Source organism: Ambystoma mexicanum, chromosome 8 (assembly GCF_040938575.1).
Source record: "Ambystoma mexicanum isolate Mex_15411 chromosome 8, UKY_AmexF1_1, whole genome shotgun sequence".
Lineage (NCBI taxonomy): Eukaryota > Metazoa > Chordata > Amphibia > Caudata > Ambystomatidae > Ambystoma > Ambystoma mexicanum.
In genome coordinates, this window is record NC_090929.1 from 84,422,647 (window position 1) to 84,446,145 (window position 23,499).

Below are 23,499 nucleotides of genomic sequence, written 5' to 3' on the forward strand. Positions count from 1 at the left end.
GTTTGGCGGGTGTCACCCGCCTTGTAAAAGGCTGACTCACCCGCCAAGCCTCCAGCACTCCCATTCATTTCAATGGGCGTCTCACCCGCCAAAAACAAAATCGGGTGATTTCACCCGCCTTTGCAACACAAATAGTTGAGAGCTATGCCTACAACCCAGGCTACATCAATGTGCATACAAACCCTTAACAGTATCTATGAATCAGAGATTTCTGAAAGAAAATAAAGCTCTGTTTAGAAAATAACAACATTGAACAACATCAAGGCATCAGGTTGAGAAAAAAAACATATTTGTGAGTAGATTTGCCTGACTCTAAGATGGCTGCCGCGGTACACGTGGCCCGACATGCGCAGTAGGATGTTTGCTACGTCCAATGTTTTGAGCTATGGTATGTGCCAGCCAGCCGGTCCATTACGTCAGACACGCGCCAAGCCCACAATGCCGGGCGGCGCCGATGACGTAGGCTGGAGTGACAGCTACGGGTGTCAATAGAGAAAGGGCGGGGCCGCCCGTGTGTACCGGGGTGGGGGGTGGAGAGTGGCGGGGTAGAGCGGCCGCACGACCCGGGCGCTGCCACACAGCATCTGGCAGGATGATGAGCCCGCAGCAGACAGCGCCCGCCGAGCCCGCGGCCGACGCGCACAAGCCCGCAGCAGCCGCCTCCTCCAGCCCGCAGGACGAGGGCATGACCTGGTGGTACCGCTGGCTCTGCAGGACGGCCGGGGTGGTAGGAGGCATCTGTGAGTATTTCACACCCGAGGGGGCGGGCCCCCCCCTCACTAGCTCGCACACACCTCAGAGGCGATGAGAGAGATGCTGCCTGGGTCATTCCCTGGGACCACTGCAGCCCTTCCTGCACAAAGAGCCCTAAATACAAAGGACCCTGCATGCCAAAAGACCCCCCAGGATCCCAGCAGGGTGGGGGAGGGGAGTGAGGCCATGTTTCTCAGCCCCCTAAAAATAAACATTCCCCTTAAATCATTAATATCTGCACAATTACCTAGGGGATGGTGAGCGTTTCACCGTTGCAACCAAAGTATAAAAGGTGCACGTCTTTTAAACCTACAAAGCTCTTGTTGACGTGTTCTGCAGCGTGCGTCCCTAACGGGCACATTCCCAGAGTCCCTGACTAGAGATGTTCAAGTGGCCTTGTGGATAAGTCTCCCGACTTTTCTCCAAACAACATGAGCTCGAATCCCAGTCGGGGCAATAAAATCAGATCGAAGAAGCAAAAACCCATAAAAGGTGCACGTAGATACCCGAGATCTCTAGCGAGACGTGTTTTGCTGGTTCTGGGGAAATCTGTCCCATATGACCAGCGCTGTAGTAATGCATATTTGATGAGCTGGAGCAACTTTTGGTGAATGACATGAGTAGTTGCTATATAGCATGATGTGACTTTTCACAGGGTCGTTAAACACAAGCAGTTCTACTTGTGTCCATTCGATATTCATATTGTTGAGGCTAGAGCCCCTTAAGCAATAGAGGAGAGTAATGACATACTATTTTAATTGCATGCTAGGGCCCCTTGAAATAAAGGTAGATGGGGAGGGTTGGGAGCATTTTAATATACATCAATGTGCTTAGCATTTCTTATTGCTAAGATGCACCCAGAATATGTAGTTGTGTATGTGTTGGGGTCAAGGTGATTCAATGGACACGCAACCATGGTTACAACCATTAGCCAGAGCAATTATGCGAGCAGGTCCCTTACAGCTCTATAGGGAATTAGAAGTAAGTAGTACTTGAGAAAGGTTGGGGATTGTGGGTGCTTTGTGGGGTCTTTGAGCTCTATTCCTGTGGGTGGGATTGTTGCTGATTCCTTATAGGCCATCTTCCTGTAGTGTATGATAGAGCGGATCCAGCTGTATCCTAGTGAGCATTGTATGGTGTGATAGGTATGTCTGGTTTCTCTCCCTCTGGTGTGGGAACTGAGTTTGGTGCTACTTATTCTCTTGTTATCTATTGTGACATTGGTCTGTTGGTGCTTGGAATGGTTCACGGCCAGGGTGCTGTTGATGAGACGTCCTAGTACTTCCGCCTTGGTCAGCCTATGTATTCAGTCGTTAGTTTCCTCCTATCGTAACTATCGTGTTTTTTTGTGGCGCGTCTTCCTTAAAAGCTATTATTTGGTTGTTGCTTGTGTGTGATGGCGCAGCATGCTCCCCGCTGTATCTTAATGAGCATTGTATAATGTGAATGGTTATGTCTGTATCTCACTATCTGGTTCTGAGCTGAGGGTTGGGAGTTCCCTATTAATTTTGTTATCTGTCGTGACTAGTGTCTGTTGGGGCATGGCTATGGTGTAGGGCCAAAGTGCTATCGATGAGTCATCCTGGTGCTTCCGCCTTGGTCTTGCTATGTATTCGGTCTTTTGGGTCCTATTATGGCTGTCTCTCGGTTAGTCTTTTGGTATGTCGTGGAGTATTTTCCTTAGAATCTTTTCCCAGTTGATTGCTTGATGTGGATCAGAACCTGTCTCTTCGTTCGTCAATGTTTTAGTTGTGTGTGTGTGCGTGTGCGTGTCCGTCCCTGTGGCGGTCTTCTAGTTATGACGTGAAGAGCAAGGTTTTTAGTAGTTTCCTTAATAGTAGGTGGTTTCTTGTGTTAAGTATGTACTTTGGAAGGTCGTTCCAGGTTTACGGTGCCTAGTGAGAGAAAGAAGATCCTCCTGAGTTTTCTTTTATTGTAGGGGTACGGTTCCAGGCGGATGTCATTGCTTGATCTGAGCGTTCTTGTTGGTTGATGTAGGCCCAGTTTGTCTCTCAGGAATTGGTAGCCAATGTGGTGTGTTCTCTTTGGGGTAGTTTCAGAAGTAGTCTGGCTGGCGCATTTTGTATCTGTTGTAGTGTTTTTTCGAAGTCGTTCAGGCATATCTAAGTATAGGCTGTTGGCATAGTCTACTCTGGACAAGACGAGAGCGATGATGATGGTGGTTGTTTTGTTGGCAAATGATGGGAACGGTAGGATCCTCTTTGCTGCTCACAGAAGAAAGAAAGCATTTCTTGAGTAGAGCATTTACTTGTTGGTCTAGGGTGAGATTATTGTCCATCAGGACCCCCAGGTTTTTATCCGCAAAGGTGCTGGGGTTGTCCTGAGTTCCCTTGGCCAAGGGATGAAGTGGTTTTATCCTCCCGTTTTCTGTGACGATCATTATTTCTGTTTTGCCTGGGTTGATTTTGAGGCAGGCAGAGTTCATCCAGTTGAATACATCGCAGAGGCAGTTTTCTAGCGTTGAGTTTATTTCTAGGCTGTCTTGTATTTTGAAGATTATTTGTGTATCGTCAGCGTAGTTGTAGCAGGTGAGGCCGTGACGTTTGGTGATTTTGATTAGTAGTTAAAAGTAGATGTTGAATAATAGCAGGGAGAAGGATGATCCTTGTGGTACTCCACAAGTGGAACCCTCGGGTTGGATTTGAAAGGTTTCATCCATACGCTTTCCGTTCTGTTTGTTAGGAAGGATTTGATCCACTGTAGTCTGGTGTCTGTTATTCAGAGTCCTTCTAATCTCGTTATGAGGATGTTGTGATATAACTGTGTCGAATGCTGGGGATAGGTCTAGCAGTATCAAAGCATTGCTTTTGTCTGAGTCTGCGTTTATTTTTAGGTCGTCCCATATTGAGAGGAGTGCTGATTCTGTTCCTCTCATTGGTCTGAAGCCAACTTGTACCTGGTCTAGTAGGTAGTGCTCTTCTATGAATTCTTGGGTCATTTTGTATATGTACGTTTCAAGCAGCTTGGCTGTGTACGGGATGTTGGAGAAGGGTCTTTAGTTGGGGAGGTTCTCTACGGTTCCCGCTGTATCTTTGAGAAGCGGCCTGATGCATGCTGATTTGAAGGCTTGTAGCACTTTCCCAGTTGCGGTTGAAAGGTTGGGGACGTTCCTGTGATATTCCATGGAAGTTCCTTGTTTAAGAATCTGTATATGTCCGGGGGGCAGCGGTCCTCAGGAGACCCTGAGTTATTGCTTTGATTCACCACTTTGACGAAAGTCTCCACTGATATTTCGGGAAAGCTTTGTAGTTTTAGTTTGGATGTTCCTCCTGAGTGTAGGTGAGGATCGTAGTATGATCTGATGGTCTGCTTTGTATGGTTCATTAGATGCTGGTGTTTTAGAATTTTTTTTTTTTTTTTAAGTGGTCTGCAAAGTCCTTGCATAGTTTCGTAGAGGGAGTTGGTGTGTTGTTGCAGCCCGCTGGATTTTTTATTTCCTTTATGATTTGGAAAAGTTCTTTTTGGGTGTTTGGTACTTCAAAGGTTCGGCTGTCATGGTGTTTCCTCTTTGCTTTTTGTATTTCCTTTTTGTATGCATGGTTATGTTGCAGGAATTTGAGTAGTGGGGTCAACCATTTTGCCATTGCTCTTTTATGAGAAGTAGCTAAAGGTTTTTCTTGGGCGATGTTGTCTATAGTTATAATCCAGGAGTGGAGCAGGGCTACTTTTTGTCCAGGTCAGCTTCTTCCATAAATGTTGGGTGTGGTTTGCTGAGCTCCATTTCAATTAGATTGGAGTTTTTGATGGTTATCCAGTTTCTTTTCATGGTGTTCGGTGGTTTGTCTAGTTGCCTATTTACTGGAGTGGTCATTTTGATTACGATGGGGATGATGTGGTCGGTGCTGTGGTAAGGAGTTGTTTGTTCGCGAAGATTGCGTCAAGTGTATGCCCTGCCGAGTGGGTTGATTCATTGCTGCTAATTGGCTGGTTAGAGATTTTTTTTGTTGTCGTGGTTTCTTCTTCGAACCAGATGTTGAAATCTCCAAGGACAATTGGGTGATTGTGTTTGATGGCTAGGATGGTGATTGCTTCTGTGAAGGCGTCTATGAAGGTTACATCGTAGGTTGGTGGTCTGTATATCAGTATGAATTTCAGGTTTGTTTTGAGGCTTACTGATAAAGGTATGACTAGGGATTCACATTTATCAATGTTTAGTGGGTCTTCCAGTTTGATATCCAGGTGTTCCTTGTGGATGATTGTCAGTCCCTCCCACCCCCCCTTCTCTTTTAGTTGTTCTGTTTGCTTGGACGCGTTTTGAAGTTTTCAGGCAGGCAGTTGTTGAGGGTGATCTTGTAGTTGTCGTCTAGCTATGTTTCTGTTACATAGGATGTCGATCCCTCCATCGCAGAGCAGATCGTATATTTCGGTGGCATGTTTGGACATTGACCGTGCATTGATTAGATTGCAGTGGATCTTTTTGGTGTGGTTTTGTTTATTAGTGGTTTCTTGTTTTGGTTTGCAGTTGTTTGGTTGCAGTGCAGCTTTATTGGCGTGGATTGGAAGAGGATGAGGCTCAGCGAAGGCTGCATCTTCATTGAAGCGGTCTGCTAGATTGAAAGCTTTGCTGTTCAATAGCGGTGCTTCCCTATTCATGCCGATTGGATGAAGATCAGCAAAGGCTTCTTCTTTGAATCGGTCAGTTGGGTTGTTGGTTATTAGTGCTTCGTCATTTTGTTTAGTGTGCCGTGGGTGTTAATGGTGTACTTCTGTTCTTGTGATGTATGGGGTGTTCGGGTCAGAGTCTTCCCAGACTCTTCATGGGTGCTCCCGTCTTTTTTCTGGTTGTCTCTGGTGTTTTTTTGCATGTCTTGATGTCTCGATGTCGTTGGGGTGTCCAGGTTCTGGGGTTGTTGCGAGGTATGGTGTGAGATATAAGGATTTTTCCCTTTTCGAAGTTCGTTCTGGTTGTGTTGGTTTTTGGCGGTGTGTTTCCCTTATTTGAGGCTGTTGCTGCTGGGGTAAGTTGGATTCGTGTGTCTGTCCAATGTGGCATGATCTTGTGCCCTTTCTAGGCACCCCTTCCTGTTCCGGGGCATTTTGGTGCTTGGTGCAGAAATACTGGGATGAGTGGTCGACTAGTGTCTTGTGCTAGGGCAGCACTGGTGTTTCCTCTTGTGTTAGTAAGCTTGGGTGCTTTTGGTGCTGTCTGTTCTTCAGGTGGGTTTGGTATGTATCCTAGGAGTGATGTCCGGTGGGGTGGGGGGGTGCTGGGTGTACGCTTGTCGGGAGGTGTAGGACTTAGTTTGGTAGCTGTCTATGTAGATCTCTGAGGTATTGGTGGAGGGTTGATACCATACTATCATGGTCTGGTCCCCTCTAGATGTGTGTCAGGTTAGTCTGAACAGAGTTTGAGTTCAGGACTAAGTACAGCTATGGTCGAGAATCCTGTATAGTGGGAGGGGGAGGAGGGTCTACCCCTAACAGTGTGAGATGAGTACAAGACTAAACACAGCTAGATTTGAGTGCAAGACTAAACACAGCTAGGTTAGGGTACAGGCTAACCACTAAACGCAGCTAGATTTTTAGTGCAAGACAAAACATAGCTAGATTTGAGAATCATGTGTAGTGGGAGAAAAACCTGCACCTAACCATGTAATTTGAGCAGAAGTCTAAACGCAGCTAGATTTGAGAGTCCCGTATAGTGGGAGAGAGGCCTACACCTAACCATGCAATTTGAGTACCAGCCTAGACCCGGTTGGAGCCTAACAGTGCAATTTGGCTACAAGCCTAAGCGCTTGCTGGTGTGTGGCGTAGTATATTAAGTACAGTACTAACTTGGAGGCGCAATCTATTAATCGCATTACTGTTTCAAAGTATATAGAATTGTTGCGTGGCAGGGCTTCTGGAGTAGAGTGATTGCTATACTCTCCACCCTGGCCTCTCCTACCTTGTTCGTTGCTGCTGGTTGACGGTTGGCTACTAGCTTCCCCTGCGGACACCTGCTGACACTTTCTGGAGCCGCCTCTGTTGGAGCCGCCCTTTGCTTTTGGGCGCTTAACAGCACCACAGCGCCATGTGTGAAAAGGGCTGATGTTCCTGATCGTCAGCAAATTAGTTGTAGCTGCTGTAGTGTTTCAGATGGTCAACTGTTGGAGCTTCTTATTTTTCGCTTCTGATTTGTCAGGAGGAGGACACAAGGGAAGGTGTGAAGAGATTCCAGTGAAAGATGATTGGGTAGGTGTTCAGTGTTGTGGGCAGGGAGATGGATCCCTTCGCACAGTTCAGTCTGAGATGCAAAGTGCCATCCACTTGTGGATAGCCAAGAAACCGAGATCTTTGGGAAAGGAAACCGTCTGTTATTGGCAGAGGTGATGATGGGAGGGGGGGGGAGAAGGGATGAAGTGTAGAGGATCATAATAGTGGGGCATGGGCACTGGCATGGGGTGGGTGGGCACACCAAGTAGGAGTGGTATTCAAATTACATGAGTGCCATGGCTGACTTACAAATCGTACATAAATGAGAATGCAGAAGGTTTGATCATAAAAAGCAACTGAACAAGTGAAATGTCCTGGATACTGAAGCTAAAGAGGGTTAGGAGAGGGGTCATCCACACTGTCAAAAGGTTGCAGTGGTCAAGGAGATGGTCCGTAATGAGAACATTGGGATGACAGTTCAGGGCCGTTTCTAGGGATTCCAGCAATGGATCACAGATTGAAGGGAGTCACAAGGTTTGTTTCCAAGTAACTGATGATTCTTTTGGATACCGCAGGGCCAGGAATTTAGAGCATTGTGGGAGAAGAGGCATGCAGTTTGGGTCAGCAGAGAGCTTTTTGAGGTTATGTAGAGTAGAAGGAGCAAAGGCAGGATAGTGTAAGGGCAAAGAGAAGGAGGGTGAGAGCCAGCGTGGGTTGCAGGAATTTTAAGAAAACCTTATATGGGAAGTAGAGGGAAAATTGATTACCAGAAAGGTAGCAAGTGATAGATCTGGGGTTGAGGGGTGCTTGGCGGATAGTGTTGCCTACAGAGGAAGAGTTGAAGAAATGTGGTTAGTGAAGTAGCTGGCCATAACAACGTCATGAGCCGTAGAGAGCAGTGGTCGAAGTGTACTAAAAGAATTAGTGGAACTATGTTCCCTGCTGGTCTGCCCCGTTCCCCACAAACCCATCCCTGCGACCCCTCCCACAGACAATCCAAACACCCAAACAAATACACCTGCTATTTATGGGAATGTACAGAGCAGTGCACTGAAGTGCAAGCTTCAACTTCTTCCTACACTTTTATTTTAAAACGAAACCATTCCAGAACGGTTTCTTTTTAAAATAAAAGTATAGGAACTGTGAAACTTAAAAATAAAATGGGAGCACCGCTCCCGACGGCTCCCACCCTCTTGTAGTGGGCGACCAAAGGTAGTCCTTGACGCATATTTGTATTAAAGTGGCAAATCTCTGTCTTGATCCAGGGCTGTGTTTGAGGGCACAGGCTCTCAAAAGGAAACTTGCGGTTATTGTGAAAATGAGCTGTCAAAGTTCAGGCAAAATCCGTCCACTTTGTTATGCAAAGTTTTTTTTTTCTCCCAGTGGTTTCTTAAGGGTACGATATTGTTCTGTCAGTGGGAAAATGAGCTGTTAGTCATGGCCCAGCGTGAAGGTGCAGGGGTTGCAAGGAACATGACCCAAGGACCCTGTGTAACCTTTCTGAACCGAATAAAGAACCACTTTATGCTCCAAACCAGTGCATCTACTCAGTAGCCAAGATGTCCTCCTTGTTGGAGAATGTGGTGCAGTACTGACCTGAGGTGCAGAAACGTGTAAAATGCGGGGAGGAATTGGGCTGAAACCAGACGGAACTGCGCTCCAGCAAAAATTGCCTTGCCAGAGCACCACAGACTGCATCTAAAAGTCCTTTGCTCAACAACCCAAGCAATGAAACCGTCCAAAGCTTTATATAAGTCTTATGCTTTGCACACATTTTACTGTCAGCGCAACTATTCTGACAGAGGAAATGAGCACCATACCAAGTGTCCATTGCATGCTCAGAAGAGATGAATGTTTGAATTACTAGCACAGCCATGTTTAATATATTGGTGGCCATTCTTATGTTCCCAAAATGCACTTTGATTTTATGCAAAGCAGGGCAACCACATCATTTGAAACTTGGCTCTGACCCCAAACCACCCGCGGTGGGGTCCCCCAGTACATTTTTTCAATTTCCAACACTGTAAGATCATTTTTAGCCAGTCATAGGTTCTGGACACTACCTACTGCCGTCTCCTGCAGGAGAATCTGGGTCCAAGGCACAATCCTGCTTTCGGAGTAGTTCCATCATTTGACAAAGGAATGGTATGGGCTGGACACACATCTAGGCTCTAATCAGGCTCGCTGCAGTGTTCAAAAATTAATTTTGCAACCACTCAATCCGGAGTGGTTCCCACTTTATACCTTTACAGGCATCTTCCTGGGCAAACACTAAGCATGTGTATTCTGCAGTGAATGCCAGACACCACATCTGATCAGATCTGGTCTTGGCTGCCCTGAGCGCCCAACCTCGCATCTCAGGAAGAACGTTAACATTTATTTTGGAGCTGGATTTTTGTCTTTCTTTTTGAAAGTGCTCTTCGTTATTTTTAGCTTGAGGAAAGTGAAAAAACATGAAGTCACTTTCCATGTTTCCCCTGTTGCATCCATACATATGCCTACTGGTGAAGATTTGAAAAATATGCGACCATTCCAGATGCAGGTAATCTTTTTTTCTGAGCTTGCCACGAACTGGGCAAAGCGCTCTATCCAGTCCATCCTCTCATCGCCAGTGATGTGAAAGAAAAATACAAAGGTTCATTGGAAGCCAGAGTGCAAGCAAGACTCTGAGAAGAAGCAGAAGCATGGCGCGAGAAGCGTCAAGAGCATCCAAACCGGCCTTCTCTGAAGGTAGCTATCGTAACCAAAACTTATAACCACGGGACTCCAAAATTACTATCTTGAGCAACTCGCAGGCCTTTAGATTGATGTCACAAACCATGAAACTGCCTGCAGCCTAAAGTTGTCTTCACTCCTTTTTTGCTCTTTGAGCTCATTACACTTTGCATTTGCTCATTACACTTTGAATTTGTATTCGTTTAACCATTGTTCCTGTGTGTTTTTAAAGATTGCTTGTGCGGGCAGTGGTTTTAGTTAACTGTAGATGGCGTCATCGGAACAGTTTGGGTGAGAATGCACTTGGTAGCTCCTTCAAGGCAAAGGGGCGTCTGTGGCAGGAGGGATGTGAGACACCTGTTATTCCAGGCATAGGAGGGGCATGGGAGACTATGACAAGGACTGGCCGCCACTGTGTTGCAGGCAATTCAGAAGCCTTGGGCTTTGGGCTGAAAAGGGCCCGGGAAGGAATCTTGCATGGAAGTGTGATGTTGGCGGAGCCAGGGGTGTTGACCAGCTAGAAGTAACGATGAAGAACAAAGTGGGAGGAGTCAGAATGACTATGGCTGCAGGTTGCCTCGGGAATTTGGAGGTTGTTGCCATGAAACGTGGCGCAGAAAGGGTGGGCCTTTAGACCTCGCTGGAATATAAGGCAGTCTACCCATGGTAGTCTCACAGAGAGTGGAAGAACGTGCTCAGAATGTGCCCCAACTAGGAAACCTGGTTGGCGCAAAATTTCACAAAAAGATTCCGTGCATATTAACTCGGATGACTCTGTTTCAATGAGCACATGCCTGGAATGAGGAAAACGATGATGACTTTAATCAAACAAAATGATAGGTGGCCAGCCACGGTAGCATCAATTTAATGACTGGGCTTTGTCTGCATGTGCCCTCCCCTGCGTCCAGGTCACGTACTCTTTTGGGGTCCTCCTCTGGTCGTGCATCGTATGATTTAGTTGAAGCAGGTACTGTCTCTCTTAACGATTATCCAGTGGGGAGATGTATTGGTTTTGCGATTTCAGCCATGAATTCCTTGGGATGTGATCTCCCTTGTTACATACTGGTGAGAACTGAGCCCTTGGCTACATGTGAAGTGGCATACCGGGGTCCAGGTGAACTACCAACATTCATTTAGAGCAGATTATCATATACGCTTGGCTATGGGTTCCACGTATATGGTTATGTTTTAATCTGTGTTGTAGTTGCAGATGTATCCTTCAGCTTGGACACAGGTCAATATTGACCCACGTTATGCTTGATAATAATTTGGAAGGCAGCACCACCTTTGAACTCTTTTGTTCTTTTTTTTTTCTCTGTTGGTTTTTATTTTCAAAAATCAAAGCAATGTGTTTGTGTGTGACATGTACATATTGGGTATTCAATGATGGGTCTGTTTGGTTGGATATGTATGGTTCTATAGCCTTGATTTGCCCAGATGACAGACGTCCGACCGGAATGAATTGGCAACACAAGGCGCGTGTGTGTCTGCTTTCTCTGATTGGAAACAACATTAAAGATTTTCTTTTCCATCACATTAATATTCTGATGATTAATGCTATGTTATAAAATATCGACCTTTATTAAGCAATTATTTTGCCATATATGTGAGCGCGCAGCTCTATGAAAGGTTGCTCAGTCTTTCTCAGTTTAACGTGGCCCAGGGTGCCTTGGGCTGATCTATACTGCTCCTATTAAACATTCAGGCCAAGTTATATATTCTTTGAATACCAGGTGGTGTCCACCTTCCAATTTTTCTTCTCTCGCCTAGTGTTCACATTTTCTTAATGCTCCCAAATTTGTCCTGTAAGGGAGGAGCTTCGAGTTAGTGATTTTGTCCAAGATCAAACTGTTTTGGTCAAACGGGGAACCAGGGATGTAAAGCTTGATCGTTTGGTTCCCAAGTATATAACTTAACTGTAGGACTACTTGTGCCTCCTTTACAGTTTATCTTTAGAAGTGTCTTCAGTTTTCCTTTCGAAGTACTGTCAAGTTTGGCTGCCGAGGAAGCTAAAGTTATGAGGCCAAGATCATACAATGATGGTCCATTTAGGCAGCTGGAATTAAAATGCATGTTTTCTGGATCAAACGTTTGCAGCTGATTCACTAGACCACATCCCATCCTTAAATCTACTTTTTGGTTTATTTAAGCATTTTCTACTAACGTTCAATTTATTTGTTAACACTCCCTAGTTTGGTAGCTAAGACCACAAAGCACAGGCGGGTAGCATGATTTGCTCAAGTTGCAAAGCTGGTATTCGATCCCAGAATGTTCCAATGCTAACAAATATGCACTGGCCCTCCCCTTCCAACCCCTTTTCTCCCCTCCATTAAGGGGGCCAGGGGTAGACGTGTCTGTGGGAGGTGGGGGCGGGGGGGGGGATGGATGACCAGTGGTGTCTGCATATTTAGGGTGGAGTGGATGGTGGTGATGTGCTTGCAAGGGGTGGATGGCAGATGCATGTGTGTAGGTGGAGAGGTTGGCGAATGTGGGCAATCTCTAGTTGACGGTGAGTTTGATTGTGAGAATGTCTCCATGGGTGGGTGGAGTATAGAGATTTGAACTGTTCAGAGAATGGCCATACAATCTCAGATAAGGGCGGCACTAAAAATGTGGAGGGTGAGTTGGTGGGGCTGTTTGAAAAGGTGAACAATATATTGTTCACTCTGTCTGGTGTGCAAATATTGCTAATTATGCCTAAGGCTGTCCGATAGTCTTCAATTGTAACACCAGATAAAGTAAATATTGCTTGTTTCCCTGCCTGTTTTCACTATTCCTAACCCTCTGCCAATTGATAATTTAAATCAAAATGCCCCCTGTTCATCAGTATAGCTACAACTGCTGGATGGTCATTATTGCTGACACTGACGGAAGACAGAATTGGCAATCCCATGGCTCTTGTCCTTATCATTTGCACATCTCTTGTAGGCCGATGTTGCAATGGTCCTCCTTCCTAATCCAGTGTAGGTTATCATAGAACTTCTGGGTTTCAAAGAACCTGAGCTCTTCCTGCCGTTTGTGTGCGGTCCCAGAGCTTTGACCTTTGAATTTAAGTTAACAGAGGCAACATGAGCAGAATTATGTGTGGGGTAAATATCTGGTGTTGCAGCTTCGACTTGTGGTATGGAACTGTATATCGAAGGGCACGTGTGGCGAGTTGTGTGTTTTATTTTTTTTTCTATCATAGCAACTAATAGCATTAAGTTGGAAATATGAAAACGCGGTTGTCACAGCTTGGGAGCGGAGCAGACAGCAATGGGACCATTGAAAGTCCACAAAAAAGTACCATCTGCATTGAGACACTCTTGTTTCTAACCACCTAGGAATAATTGTGTAGTGAGCCGTACAAGTGGTCCCAATTAATATTCTAAAATCGGCCAAACAATCTGGGGTGTGCTTGAACCTCGTGGAAATCCTTTCTGTCCATTATGTTGTTACAGTGGAAATACCCCCCATCTTCAAGGGGCAATGGATGTGTTTCATGCTTGTGTGGCGTCTGTGACCCGCAAGCGAGCATTTTGGCACAAATATACATGAGATACTTCCGTGCCATGGAATTAAACACTGTCTCCACCTGCTGTTCTTAAGATCCCAAACTGTTCTCTGTTCACGGGCGTGCTTAGCTATAGGTTGGTAATCTTCTTCCTTCAGCGCTACACCAGGAACTGAGCAGAACCATGTTCCTCTGACTTTGGGCTGAAAAACACAAGAGCAGTTTAGTCTTTCAAGGTATGAATAACCTGCCCAGGCACACAGACTTGCCCCCCTCCATTCCCTCCCAAGAACGGGGCCCCTTGTTCACTGTGCCGACATTACATGTTTTCCTCTCTGAATTTGTCATTTATGATGTTGGGAATCTGGCCACTTGAATCCACAACGAATGCTATCGTGATCTGGTCAGTTTTGCAGCTTTTTGATAATGACATTGGTTTGCACACAACCATATATTTATGAAAGACTTCGGTGCTTTTACAGAACAAGTTAATTCGTTAAAAAACAATCCCATTTTAAAACCAAATGACGTACCATGGAGTTGGACTAACAAGTACAAAAACAGGCTGTGTAAAAACACATTTTCTGGAGGTTGGATTAAACTAAAATTGAATCCGATGTGAAAATGGCAAAACGAGCAACTGAGGCTGCTTTGTGTAGGCTCTTATATACTTTGTGATTATCTGAAGGCTGGGCCTGGCCTCTGGCTGTTGCATTTGTTTCTCGGATCTCTTTGTTTGTCATAGTTGCTTACGGTGGAAAACGTTACAGTGGTCCTTGAAGTAACTCGGCTGGAGCAGATCTCTAGGCTGGCCTGCGCTCGGTCTTTGTTTCCCTCCATTCCCTGTCAGGTGAGAAGAGGAGGTGAATTGGATACATGGATCTCTGTGCATAATTCAGGAGCAGCGCAGCGACTATAAAATGCAACCAATGAAGACGCCGGCTACATACTTTCATATTCACAAGCCCAACTTCTGTGTCATGTTAATTTACCATATGTGCTTTCAATAGTCGAGTGTCCTTATTAAAAAAAAAAAAAAAAAGTCTTCCGTGAGCGGCACTTGGATCACTATATTAAATAAATGTTTTGTTGACTATTAACCAGCTCTTACAGCGCATCCTTGCACTGCGCAAGGGGGGGGTAGTTGGGTGATGGGAACCGGAGATCGGATATGGAGAGGAATTCCAAATGAATTAGCTGTAGTAACATATTTAGACTATTAACCCAACTTACCTATCTAGACAAAATCCTTGAACGGTCAGTGGCTGTTAAAATTTGCAACCATATACAAGTTGCATCGGGCCATGGAGGCTATCCGCCTGCCTTATACAAAGATATAGTGCCAAGGCTACAACCATCAAGGTGCTGGATAAAGCCTCCTGTCTTTGAGAACAGCTCCTGCCTGCTTGTTTTGACTTGCGCTGTGGGTGGGGACAGAAGAAAAAGGTAATTTATGGATGTTTCCTTCAAAAATAAAGGGAGGTGACCTGTATACTATGCAGCCATAGCATACGACATGTCAGTGGATATGGTCAACAGCAAATAGTAAATTGAAGAACATGTGAAGTTACATTTTGCTTTTCAATCCAGATGATTCCCCAAAGATTGAATGAACACTACCCACTTTCCTGTCTTGTCGGCCACTCCCGGCTTTCCCAAAAGAGTGATCTGCTAAGTCTTGGAAGTGGTCAAGTTTTCAGACAGTCTATGTGAGCTCTTCATCTACGTCTTGGTTCTAAGACAGCCTAAACTACCAAAACTGGGTTTGGCGACTGCACGCACTCTGCTCCTTGCGTGCCAGTGCTAAGGCTGGTTCCAGAGCGGGGCACGGGACATTCACACTGACGATATTAGTCGGTGTAGAGGCAACCTTTCTTTCCTGTTGCAAGCAATAGAAAACCAGAACCTTTCACCCAGAATGCAAGCTGTTTTACTAAGTGAGCTGCTGAAGCATCTCTCCCCCCCACCCCCAACTCCAAAGTTTTTTAAAAACCTTTTATTTGTATTTTCCCCTTCGGCTTGTGAGACAATGGGGGATGGGTGTGGGGTCTGACTCCTGGCACTGTTGTAAGAAGACCCTGACCAGCTGATCCTAAAGAACTGGCCTGCATTAGAAATGGTTTCTCAAGAAACAAACTGGGTTGATTTATGAAATCTCAAATTATTTGTGCACATTTATTCAGTTTCCAGTTATAAGTTGGAGTAAAATTGCGTGCTGTGCCTCGAGATGAAGTCTTGGAAAGGAAAGCAATATATCAGTTTGTTGGCTATGCAAGCAGGAAGGTGCCATCTTGCTGAAAGGTTATGGAACTACCTCCCCTTTAGGGTGACTGATTGCAAAATCACTTGATTGGTGGCTTTTAGACCCTTTTTCTGATAGTTTAAATTGGGTTAACTCCTTAACTACATCTCACTTGAAAGTGAGAACTATTTGTATGGGGTGTGGGAGGGGGGAAAAAAGGCCATTAGAAAAAGCTCTGGCATGTCGAAACAGTTGCATGACGGTAGCAGCAGGTGCATCGACTTTCATTGGCCTTTCAGAGAGACTAATTCAATACAAGCTAAATATTCTCCCTCTCCAGTGGTTGACCACCATCTCCTGACGTCTCTGAATGAGTGGGCTTCTCTACGGCGATCCGATGCCTACACTTCTGCCGAATCCTGATACCTTAACAAGTGGAAATCTGGATCCATGCTCTTATGACAGTGATTAGGGTGGCTGCAGAGTTAGATTTTGTCTTTAACCTACCTATTTGATGGATTGCACTAGGTCTCCTCTGTTGATTACTGTGATGCGAGCTGTGAAGCTTTGAAAAATCGGAGTTGGGGGAAGAAGTTGAGTATCATTGCCCGAGGAAGGAGGGGGAAGTTGTAAACCTGCAGAGTGACCACTATTGCTGAAGCAAAGAGTAGGCAATAACTAAACCCTATAGCAACCAGTATTGTGAAAGCAAAGGGGTAGGGGCAATCATTAAACCATTTAACAACCAGCATTGCCCAAGCCAAAGGAAAAGGGGAAACGGCGTTCTGGGAGAGAGAGAGACACTTGAATCACCATTTACCAGATGTGATAGTAGAAACCCAGATTGTGCAGGAAGGTTGCCCTCCTTGGGGAGAATGTCGAGGGGAAGAGGAACATAACCTGCATTGCATGTGGCCAAGCAGCTGGAACAAACTGCACCAATGGGTGTTGCATCCTTGTGAAAGAAGTTGTGAATGTTATTATTGTTAAAGACTTTACTGATGTTGAGTTATCTATATTACAGAGTACTTGTAGTAGTAGAAGATTCATTCTGGCAAGAGAGTATGACAGGAGATGGTTTGTTAGTGTTATTCCTGGACCTGTTAGTGAACCAGGAAAATACCATGAACTACTGTGATGTAGTTGTGGCCGAAAGAATGTGGCAACACCACCCATGTGTTTGATGAACTGGAATAAAAAAAGCATCCTGTTAAAAACATTGTTGTAGGTAACAAAGAAGTGTGTAGACTATTCAGTGGATGTATGATGAACTTTATGTGCTTCTAAGACAATCGCAATGCCAACTGAAACTATCCAAGAGTGAGGGAACTTTTGTGTTGGAAACAGACCTTGGCTATTGGGAGAGACCTTTTGTGTGTATTACCCTTTGAAGTAGAAACTGACTGTTGGAATGAGCTTTATTCACTGGAACTTTCCCAGGATTAAGTCAGAATTTCCAAATGAAACGGGGACCTGACCCTGGAAACAAGAATATTGTTTTGTTGAACTTGAACAGCCATTAGAATACCTGAATTACTTTTGTTGTAAGTGTGATGGACAGATATCTTTGTATGTTGGAGTGTTTTCCTTTTAGCTTCAGTTTCGTAGGCAGGATAACCCACGTTAGGTTTGGGAAAGCAAATTGTTTATCACACCTTTTTTTTATTTAATAAAATGGCTTCTTGTTAAAAACCTTTACCAAGTTGTCCGCCTTGTATCTCTGATCCCTCACAGAAGACGCAACTGTTCTAAATGTCTACGAGAAGAAGTCCTACCTAACCTGAAGTGACTTACTCTCACATACCAAATTCTGATCCAAATCCAAGTGAACTCAGAAGCAGCTGACCCCACGGTGGAAATGGTGAATCAGTTGTTCAGTGGCATCATGTTCCTGACTCTGATAAAGCTAAACCCAAGTTCTACCTGTAACTGACCAGGAAACGGAGGTTTAATTTAGTGGTCTTGTGCTGTGGGATGTAGAGAAACCCATCCAATTGGGGGAGTACCAGACCCTGCTGTACCAGACCCTGCTTTAAAGTCCAGAGCTCTCGTCTGAAACCCTTTTTCAGGAAATGTAGACCAAGCAACCTAAATAAATAACATGTCCTGGCCACTTAAATCTGTTAAGACTAAGGTCTACGTTACCTATCGCACTAATTCCAATTTGCATCCGAGACATCCTGATTCACAGGATGTCTTGGATATCATTTCCTTGCGACTACACACCAGAGAATGCTGGCTAGTTGGCTCTCCATCCACATAGTCCTGCTCAGACCTGTATGCTCAGATGGTCCAGAAAGGCTTGGAGGCTGTGTTCACTAGACACACCAAAACGTTCAGGGTGGAGATCAATTTCTACACACCAGCACCTCCAGACAGCCCAAATCAATTTGTCAGTCTTCATTCTAGGGAGTGCCCGCAGCCCTTGGATGAGGCTGATGCTGAAAGCTCTGGGACATTCCAGCGAGCCCTGAAACTGTTTGAGAATTGGTAACCCTTTCAACATCCGTTTAGGAGAAAGTAGGATCTGGCACATCCCAAGCAAGTTCCAGAAAAGCAGAACCAGCGTACGCTGTTGTGAGACAGTCATGGTATCAATAGAGACACAGATGTTACAGTTCGAAAACCTTTATTGAATTTGTCAGGATGGGAGAAATGCCTAACAGCCCTATCGCTACGGCGGGATTTCCCTGCCTAAATAAACTAAGGAATGTCAACGTCCGTATGTCCAAACCAAAAATGTTTGTTTCCAATCCTATGCTTGCCCTCACAACAAAGACTAAAACTATAGTGAAGGGATGAGTCAACTAAAAAAAAAAGTGATTAACATAAAGTCTGGTACAATCTTCGTGCTCCCTTCCCCAAGTTCAAGATACAGTTCTCCAAAGTAGTTTTCTGGAGGACTTGGACCCTCTTCTTGTTTGTTCAATTCACAAAACCTTTCCAACTTCAGTAGACAAGGATTCCAGGATCCAACAGTTCACAATAAGTTCCCTTCCCTAAACTTCAAGCACCACTTCAAAAGCAAGTGTTGTACCAGTTCAAACACATCAGTCTTGAAATGCTCAATCTACTTCTCCCAGCAAGGGCTTTGAAAACTAATTGTTCACAAGAAGCTCAGGATTCCGTTCTGCAAGCTTCAGGTACCGGTTCACAAGCTTCCACTTTGAAATGCTCAGGGTTGCCTTTGCCCAAGCTCAATATACGTTTCTCAGTAAGATTTTCATAGTTCACAAGAGTCCTTTACTCTGTTACTCCTTTGTTGGAGCCCCCTGGTCGTGCTGCAGTTTGCAGCCCGCACGGCCCACCTCTTACAGGTCACGCAACTAGTTACCCCCACCCAGCTTTGAATCATCTTAACTCACTTGGCAATTGTCAACCAACTTTTAATGTCCTTGGGCAATTTCTTTCTCTCTGCCCCTCTTGTTATTTCTTTTATTCACTTTCACTACAATTCATACTGTTAGAAGGGATTCTCTTCAGAAGTATTCATTCCTTGCCTTCCCCTTGCTTTAATTAAGTCTTTTCCACCACTTTCGGTATTTTGCTCTCGCTTCGCTAGCTTCCTTCAGCAGCTCTGTTCGCTTTTCAAGAAGCGATCTCAGTAGACTCAATGTGAATACAATGCATTTGTTATCACAATGCTTTTCCTCTAGGTACATTTGTTCGTCCAAATCGGGAGCTTTCGTTTAGCTTGCCGGTTGTACACGATTACTCTGCTACTATGTTTCACTTGTTTGTCAATTACTGATTATGCGTTTCATTGACTCCTGTACTTCTATGTCTTTAAGTATGCTGTATTCGATCACTGGGCTACTCTGTATCATTACAGATTAGATGCGTGTTGGTTTTCCTTCATACTTTGAAACTCCCTGGTGGTAGCGTCTGAGCTCCTGGCATTCTTGTACTTTGCTGAAGGCGAGGCTTTCCACCTTCCCCTTGGACAGCCCTGGACTGGTGCTCCCAACCAGGATAACAACCAGTCTCTGGCCACAAGGAAAGGGACCACCCGCAGCTCCCTTTGATCCTTCTCTCCGGCTCCTTGGAGATACGACTCCCTAGCCTGCTTTCTCGTGCAGACCTCCCGCGATTAGGTACTCGTTGGGACATTCACAGACTGGATTGGCCTTCCTGCTGCTCCTCGCGCTCTTTTCTCTGTTATGAGAGCCATGCTCAATTAGAAGGGTGTCTCTCTCACTGGTTCTGTTGAACGCTCTGCGCGTCCCTCCTGGCTCCTCTTGCAGAGATCGCTCCTTGAGCCGGGTGTGTTTTCCCACGGGCGGGGTAGGGATTCTCCCTTCCTCTTTAAAACGCTTGCTGCCGACGTGAGGGATCTCACTTCAGAGGTTTATGCAGTGCTCAGGCAGCATGCGCCTTGTATATGGTTGCAATCAAGATATGCCTTTTGGAATGCTAAAAAGACCAGCATATTCGGGATGTCACGCCGTTTCCCTGTGCCTGGAGAGGGAGATGACGGCTCAGGCAGCCATAACGTCTAGCCCCCCCCTGGTGGTCTCCCATGAGTTATTTTTTAATACTGTTAGACTTGGAATAAAACATATTTTGATAAACAAGATGTTGCTTGGGTAAAGCATATTGTGGAAAATAAAAACCATACATCGTAGGTAACTGTTGGGGCATTATAATAGCGCAGATTTAAGAGAGGGGTGACCAGTTCACTATTTTATTGTATACGTTTTCAAGACCTAACCATCATTGATCTGGTCCGCTGAAAAAAAAGAGACAGGGAAGTACCCAATTCTTATATCACACTTCTCTTGTAGTAAGCCAATTTTATTTAGCAGTAGTCTGTATCCCCATCAGTAATTAGTAAAAGATACAGTACTTGTATGCCATTGTACTCTTTATATGTACTGGACTGTGTGCGTCGCCTGCAGTGTGGGCTCTGTCACCACGTAACCCTGTCTGATGGCAGTGAATCTGCTTATTCCATCTAGCGTGCATCACCTGCATTCTCAGAACGCCCAGTCCACCGACAACTTGCGATGGGTATACGGACTACTGCTGAATAAAGTTGGGTCCGAGATCGCTTTTCTTTGAGATCATACAACATATTTGTAGTGAATGGTGATGCTTTAAAGTTGGATTTGCAGCACTTTTTAAATGGAGTGCCGAGTGCTCCAGGATGAATACATTTGACAATACCCGAGAAGAGACCTTTTAAATAAGGCTGAGTGATGTTGGTTGTTTGTGTATTAGATTGTCGTAAAGATGCCCTCCACATCGATAGATTGAGATACTGCGTGTCTCGTTCTGTCCATTCATAGACATGCAACGCACCACCGGCCCCTAGGAAGACTGGAGGTGGGAACAGGGACCGCTAGATTTCCTTTCTTTTTCTGATTAGTTGGACTCTTAATGAGGCCACATTGTCAATGAGGCCAAGTGTGCCAATGAACTTTTATGAAGCTATGATCCTAGCAGATTATAGAATAGAATGGGCTATCGTTTTTCATCACGGCTATATTTGGTGCCTACCTGAACGATTGTTGATCTGGGAATGATCACCATTAAAGTAGAGAGTAGACAGACCAGTGATGTGCCTGCTGGGGAGGTGTGTTTATGACCTGAAGGTTACATGTGTGAATTCCATTTAGGATGTTCTTGAGAAAATTGCCAAATGGCACTTGAGAGTGTCTGTATGCCCTTGTCTGCGAGTGTGTCTTCAGCCATTTTGGATCCAACTGTGTCTATCCATCGTCTTTTTCCGTATAAGAGTATCTGGGAATGTGGCTACATCCTTTTTAATTATAATCATCCTGGAAAATCTACTTGTTGGCTTGTAATCCTTCATAGATAAACCCCATACAGACTTAGTAGGTATTTGGTGATACGCAGACTCTTGGGGTGTCTGTCCTGAGCGAGGGTCCATTAGTAAACTATGTACAGCAACATGTAGCCCTTTTGGGGAGGGTACCAGTCGGAGACCGTCAATGTGTAACTTTGGGCATTTACCTTTTTATAGGGTACTTGTATATAGTGATCCAATATGCCCTCTGGTGCAGTTGAGTTCTATGCAGGCTTTTGTACTGTGTGAGGCAGAGGGCACTCTGAGACATGGTCCTTTGGTGGCTTCTATATTGGGGCGGGGGAGTGGGGCAATGGGATTTCTCTGATTTACTCTATTGAGGTTGCCTGTCCCACAACCTACACACGGGACTACAGAGTGTATCCTATGACACAAATCTCTATTGAGAAATCTGGATCTAGCGAGGATGCTTGTTTGTGGGACACAGTTTTGTTGGGCTTTCAAAAAATATATATTATTAAATGCGCCTCTGTGTATTCTCGGACTTGTATTCCTATGTGTTTATCTGCACTATACGACAACCATAGTTCTTTTAGGACTGGCATTCTTGGACATACAGCTCACTATGTTGGCAGATAAAGCAAGCGGCAGAGGACACTATATCTGTAACTGGCATTTATACTGCACCGGCAACCACTGTAGTGTCTCCCGGCACTGAGACTTGTGGATATTGTGCCCACCAAACCTGTGTTAACCAACCTGGTTCTTTGGTGGGGAAGATAAGGAGGTGGGCTGAGAGGAGTTCGGTGAAAGTGGGAGCAGAAAATCCCTCCTAGAAGGTAGGTAAGGAAAGTCAGTGAGGTGTGGTGGGACCGTGTTTAAGATAAGGTCTATTTGGTCTTGACTTCTCTAGTTCGAGCAAAAGGGTGGGCAGGCAGTCTGCAGTAAAAGGTTGAGATGCCACTAATCTACCTATGGCTGTAAGAGAGCTTGTTGCCCTCGACATTAGGGTGGCAATGAACATACTTCAGGACGCCAAAGCTGTACTTGAGATGTGCTTCATGATCCAATGTAGTTAGTAGCCCAGTTGGATTAGGTATGCGTACTTCTCCCCAAGGGGGGTAGATGCTGGGATATCTAACATCTATGCAGTGTTTGTTTCCAGGTCTGGGGCAACCTCTACGGAGTGAGGCAGGGTGATTGCCTTCTGCCCCATTGATGAGGGGAGAATTATGCACTTTGGGACATAGTTCTCCCCCAGCATCGGTACTGATTGATGTACTGTGCACTCCGATATGTATTTCCATCCGAGCATGTATACTGAATGAGCTGGGGTACATTCTGGAAAATTTAGTCCTGTCGTGCCTCTTTACTGGGTGATGCAAGCATTGCGGCATGCGGTTTCGGAACCTACCGATTTCAAGGCAAACCATGGCCATGTGAGAATATACCTAATACACCAATGACACATAAGCAGCACCTGGGTTCATGATTGCAATGCCTGGCACTCTGCACCTGCAAGTAAGGCTGCAGTTATGATGTCCGCACTTGAACATAGGAGGCTGCACCTTTATATGTAGTCCTTTGTCGCTGACTTTCTCCCAGTCGCTGCACTCCCCACTTGCAATTGGTTAGAATAGTCAGGTGTGTCTCTGCATTGCTGCTGGCAGCCATTTCCACTTACCTTGTGGACTTTTTTCCATTTCTCTGCTGCATCTGTGTGACCTCCCCACCCCTTGTCCGTGATTGGCTGTTTCCCTCCAGGAGACAGGCTCTTAACCGCACTCCCTAGGGCAGCCCCTTTCACTAAGGGCAGCTACCAAAGAAGCAGCTCCAGACCGTGTTTGCCTGTGTTCGCCTGGGAACCCAGTAGCCAGCAGCAACTGACAAGATAAGTGTGGTTTGGGTGGGGAGTACATCAATCACTGTATTCCAAAAAGCCCTGCATGTCTTATTACCTACACAACCTAAGCATATCCGAATCAGCCAAAAACGTGCAATAATTGCACCAATCACACACGCCCGTGACATCTTCTAGGAAAACTATTGGGAATCCAAGCGCACTTAAATGCCCTATCTAGGAATCTCAAACTTTTCATATCTGCCACTCTGTGAAAACTAGGCCTTTCTCCCATTGTCTAAGATACTGAAACTTAGCTGTGTTTAGATCTGCCTTTTGGTGAAACCCAGGCCTTTCTCCCACTGTCGAGGAGTCTCAAATTTAGGTGTGCTTATATCTACTACTCTGAAGCTTCGGCCCTTCTCCCACATTCCAGGAATCTCAAACTTGGGTGTGTTTATATCTGCCATTTTGTGAAACCCAGGACTTCACCAACTATCAAGGAATTTACAGCTACCTGCTGAAAGCAA

The 23,499-nt window shown here is 45.2% G+C and overlaps 1 protein-coding gene across 1 annotated transcript in view; it reads left to right on the forward strand.

The window, feature by feature from the left end:
- The first annotated feature begins 382 nt into the window (after positions 1-382).
- The window catches only part of CACFD1 (calcium channel flower domain containing 1), a 107,543-nt gene continuing 84,426 nt past the window's right edge, over positions 383-23,499 (forward strand). Inside the window, exon 1 of the mRNA XM_069609356.1 lies at positions 383-740. Coding sequence (XP_069465457.1) covers positions 593-740 — 148 coding nt within the window. The 5' untranslated portion in view covers positions 383-592. The remainder of the gene's footprint in view (positions 741-23,499) is intronic.